The following is a 2,451-nucleotide window of genomic DNA, read 5'->3' as shown; positions in this document are numbered from 1 at the left end:
ATATATATATTTGTATATATCTATGTATTATACAACTTTATTAAATATTTTATACACACAGGATAAATCCATGACAAAAATCAAATAATAGCTATAAGTAATGATCAGCCTATACTGTTGATGAGATCTGGATGCTTCTCGTCTCTGGCTAGTAACATCAATACTCATAACGGAGTTTTCATAGTTACAAAACTAAGGAAATGTGTGTTTAAGCAAATGACTTCAAATTTATCAAAATAAGAGCGTAGCACATTTACGGAGTTTTCAGAGCACATAATTATTTTGAAACACCACTATATATTCTGCTTCGTATCCATTATTATAGTATGGATTTTAATGAGAAAATATTCATTAAAACATACAGGTAATAATAAATTTAAATAGAATTACCTTCTACACGCCCATTAACTTTCAAACTTTGATATCCACGAACTTTCAAAGCTTTCATATCTGTAAACCTCAAAAATTTTTATTACCATCAACCTATTACAGAAAATTAGAAAATTAGACACGTGTGGGTACATACATACATATAGAGATATGCGACTGTTTGTGTGTGCGTGTGTGTGTGTGTGTGTGTGTGTGTGTGTGCGCAAGTGTGCGTATGTGTGTGCCTACAGTGATGGATTCGAGGTTTTCATTTATTTACAAGTTGATTCGTTAATTTCACAGGAGTATAAATATCTATAATGATGATGCTTAAAAAACGAAGTTCGATACGTACGTAGTCTTCCACACTTATCATCGCCCTTCCTCCATTTGCCCTCTTCGTGTAGAGACGATCAGTGTCTGCACGTGGATGATGGACTCCATGCATCATTAGAAGCTTTCTTGTCTTCCTGTCCAACTCCTATCTCTCCTCCTCTGTTCACTTCAATATTCTAGCACCATACCAAACTACTGTGGCTGCGCGTGAGTTCATGGCCGAAATTATGTTTCAGGTATTCAGCTTTGAAGCCACTACTACTACTACTACTACTACTACTACTACTACTACTACTACTACTACTATCATTATTATTTCAGACAGCCAATGGATTAAAACATATGCCATATCAATGGGAGCTCGTTCGAAAGTCTATAATTCATTCATGAATATCGAAAGTCCTTCAACCTGGAAAGTGGTCAAATGCAAAGGGAACTTTTGTCCCAACTTCTTCCGACATCCCATTCTTGATTTCTGGAACTATCTTCCAATTGATGAGGTATGTATTCATACACATACACGCATACACAAACACATATTGTTATTTTCATAATAACAACAATAATGATTAACATATATTTAGATCAATTCAATTGCTTCTGACATTTTTGACCTGTAAAAATTTTATATGAGGAAGGCTAAACCGTGTTGAATAGAATTTTATCCGCGGCAAACCGTAGTAATAAGAAAAAATTGTCATAGACAAAAAAATCTTTTGGGTTTTGACGAGTAAATGGGAAACAAAATCGATGAAATCAGCTTATGATACATGATTGGTAAAAGTTTTATTGAGCTCGGCAAAAATTGAATTTAAAGTTGTATTACTTTGTCATTCTTCTTGTGAGAATGCAAGACTGAGTAACAAACAAAACCTTATGGGAACAGGTGAGCCAGAAACCTATCGGAACCCAGATCAAGTGCAGGAACTGAGGTTAGCTAGGACACACCGAATAGAAACCTCTTTCTGATATTACCAGGCAAACCAAACAGTGGATATCTCAAGGGAAACAGAACCGTGACAGATCGAAAGCAACATGGAGAACTTCAACAGAAAATGAAGAAGTAACAGACGGCTATACCTGGGGACAACCATAATTTATTGTCAAATTTCAAGACTGTTTGGATCTGTTGTTGGCGCCCTAAATTCTACATAATGGAATTATGAAGACATTTCGTCGGGTGTGTTATGTCTTGTATGTCTAACTACTAAACTCAACGTTTCAATGTTTTCTCTAATGGATAGCTGGCTACACATCTTGCGGGGAAGAAGTTCTTCTACCTGTTTAAGTCATTGCACAGCGGCCGTGTTAGGGGACCGCCTTAAAGGGGATTAGTTGAACAAATCCTTTGGTATCCAGTGTTTTGACCGAGCCGCTAAGTTATCGGGACATAAACCCAAGAAAGCCATTTGTGAGGTAGTAGGGTTAGGCTTAGGGTTAGGGTTAGGGTTAGGGTTAGGGTTAGGGTTAGGGTTAGGGTTAGTGACATATACATATGTATACACAAACGCAAACACACACAAACAACACGATTTGAAAATACCACCATTTTTGTTTCACTTCATTATTACAAATTATACGACTTGATACCAGTCATGTAAGCCGGTCCAGTCTTCTCTTACGTGGATAATCTAACAAGGACTTGGAGGATTTGTGATATTTGACTTGAGTCGATAAATTCTGAAACCGTGCATCGCTCCTAAGTGCCACACACACACACACACACACACACACACACACACACAC

General features: G+C 36.9%; 1 protein-coding gene across 1 annotated transcript in view; it reads left to right on the top strand.

Moving 5' to 3' along the window:
• LOC128251051 (uncharacterized) overlaps window positions 1-2,451 on the top strand; it is a 33,150-nt gene that overhangs the window by 26,505 nt on the left and 4,194 nt on the right. The window contains exon 2 of the mRNA XM_052977363.1: window positions 1,027-1,205. Within this exon, the coding sequence (XP_052833323.1) occupies window positions 1,059-1,205 (147 nt within the window). The 5' untranslated portion in view covers window positions 1,027-1,058. The remainder of the gene's footprint in view (window positions 1-1,026; window positions 1,206-2,451) is intronic.

Source organism: Octopus bimaculoides, chromosome 28, assembly GCF_001194135.2.
Source record: "Octopus bimaculoides isolate UCB-OBI-ISO-001 chromosome 28, ASM119413v2, whole genome shotgun sequence".
NCBI classification, from domain to species: domain Eukaryota; kingdom Metazoa; phylum Mollusca; class Cephalopoda; order Octopoda; family Octopodidae; genus Octopus; species Octopus bimaculoides.
This window is presented reverse-complemented; position numbering and strand designations above follow the sequence as displayed.